Source organism: Anarhichas minor, unplaced genomic scaffold (assembly GCF_050575085.1).
Source record: "Anarhichas minor isolate MPS153535 unplaced genomic scaffold, ASM5057508v1 ptg000119l, whole genome shotgun sequence".
NCBI classification, from domain to species: domain Eukaryota; kingdom Metazoa; phylum Chordata; class Actinopteri; order Perciformes; family Anarhichadidae; genus Anarhichas; species Anarhichas minor.
The window spans coordinates 267,501-269,586 of record NW_027466565.1 but is presented as its reverse complement, the minus strand read 5'-3'; the positions used below and the strand labels follow the sequence as shown (position 1 = coordinate 269,586).

General features: G+C 46.6%; 1 protein-coding gene across 1 annotated transcript in view; it reads right to left on the bottom strand.

Moving 5' to 3' along the window:
- Positions 1-843: 843 nt before the first annotated feature.
- Positions 844-2,086, bottom strand: part of LOC142940912 (Krueppel-like factor 5) — a 20,832-nt gene continuing 19,589 nt past the window's right edge. The window contains exon 4 of the mRNA XM_076083115.1: positions 844-1,022. Coding sequence (XP_075939230.1) covers positions 844-1,022 — 179 coding nt within the window. The remainder of the gene's footprint in view (positions 1,023-2,086) is intronic.

Here is a 2,086-nt window from a genome sequence, read left to right as displayed (position 1 = left end):
ACACTGTGTTGACTGATAGCAGACGGTAATAACACGGAGCCGTCGACGGCAGACGACGAAACTCTGAACCCCAAAACCCGCCGGCAGTTTAAAAAAGCACGTTTTATTCACGTAAATCCCTGAAATTACATAATTTATCTGACGTTCCTTGAATACGTCGTGTGTGAGGAACACTTTGGTGGTTTAAAAGTAACCAAATTAAAGCTTAAAATTGTGATATTTCATCAAAACGTGACTTTTAAGACTTCGGTCAAAAAGAACGCGTTTGCTTGAACCAGATCCTGTGAAAACATTCACTTCTGAGCTCCTCAGTGCAACTCAGACGCCATGATTGACTCGGCTGAGACCGACCGTCATGTGACAGAAACATCTGTGACTGAAGTGCTGCTGAACAGCGAGCAGACAGGTGAGGACAGGTAGAGGCTGTGAGAATGTAAATAGTTTCATATATATCGCACCTGGGGCCTTCATTTCGTTTTCAATATTGCTACCATTGTGCTTTTCCTTTTTATATGATTTATGGCATAAAAGCTTGTTTATGATTGTGCCGCTTTCATTGAGGTGCAGGACTTTTGCCGCAGTAAGTCAAACGGGTCGGGGTTCAGGGAGTTAAGACAAGTTCGCCTGAAATGTCCTCGACAGATGTTTCGACCTTAAGATCCTTCAACAACGTGGCTTTTTCTTGCATTTCTCTTTGACCTAGAACACCGTTAGATGTCTGCTATCACTCGTATGTTGGCGTGGAGCACCAGAGTCAAACAGGGATGATTTTGGTACCGTGTGGGTTGAGTTCAGGTGGCTGTCATGTCATGGACACCGCTCTCGTGTGCGCTCATGTGACGGTTAATTCTGGTGGCGCTTCATGTGCAGGGCCAGGTGGTCGGAGCGCGAGAAGCAGCGGCTGCAGGCGATGCACTTGAAGGGTTTGGCTCCGGTGTGTTTCCGGTAGTGTCTGGTGAGCTCGTCCGATCGGGCGAAACGCCAGTCGCAGCTCTCCCATGTACAACGGTACGGCTTCTCACCTGCAAGAGAGAGGACATACATATCACTGCACAGGACACACAGCTGAGGAGGAGCTCCTTTGAGAACGTGAGGCGTTAAAAGCATGTTGAGAGGTAAGATTGGAGAATTGGCAGTTAAACAGTAAACACAACCGAATAACAGCTAATGGCCGACGTGTAGCGGCTTCATCTCCAACCTGTCTGTCCCGCCCTGTTGGACAGATGTAGTGATGTCAACACATCGACATTGGTGACAAAAAAAACGTCCTTTCACAATAAAGTGCGAGTGAGAGAGTGCGTCTGTGTTCATGAATGGGGGGGGGGGGGGGGGGATGGCAGTTAGCAGCGTGGGCGAGAGTCTGCGGTTGCCACGGCTCCCTCTTGTAAACACTCGGCTCATTTCCATGAAGCTGAACGGCGAGATGAAAACCACACTTCTGAGACAATGGGCTCAACTACTGTCAGCAAAGTCCCCACATATGAACTGCTGCTCAGTTAATAACAATAAGTGATTTTCCTCATGAGAGGAAAACAATCCGACGGACGACACGGCGTTTCAGAAGATAGAAAACATATTCATGTCTTTACTTGAGTCAAAGGAGGACGGTTGCTTCATTCACGAGTCAAACATGCAGTGTTGTGGTCACAAGATGTTGATTAACTAATATAACAATCCTGAGTTATTAAATTCCTGAGGAGTGCAGCTGGGTATGTGTTTGTGTCGGCACATCTTTGTTGTTACCGACACACCTTTTTCTTTTACAAACGTGTGTGTGTGTGTGTGTGTGTGTGTGTGTGTGTGTGTGTGTGTGTGTGTGTGTGTGTGTGTGTGTGTGTGTGGGGGGGGGGGGGGGGTCCTTTAGTAAAAGCCAGTCTTTTATGGAAGATTACCCCTGAATGCAGCAGGAGCTCCACAAGGAAGAACAAAAAGACTTTCAGTCTGTCTGCAGTTTAACTCTCTCGTGGTTGCGCTCGTCTTTTCAGCGGCGTCTACGTCTGTGTCCACACTGTGCGAGCCGATCGGATAAAATAACAATAACAATAATAATAATCATTTGTATTTGCATTAAAAAAATAAATAAAAA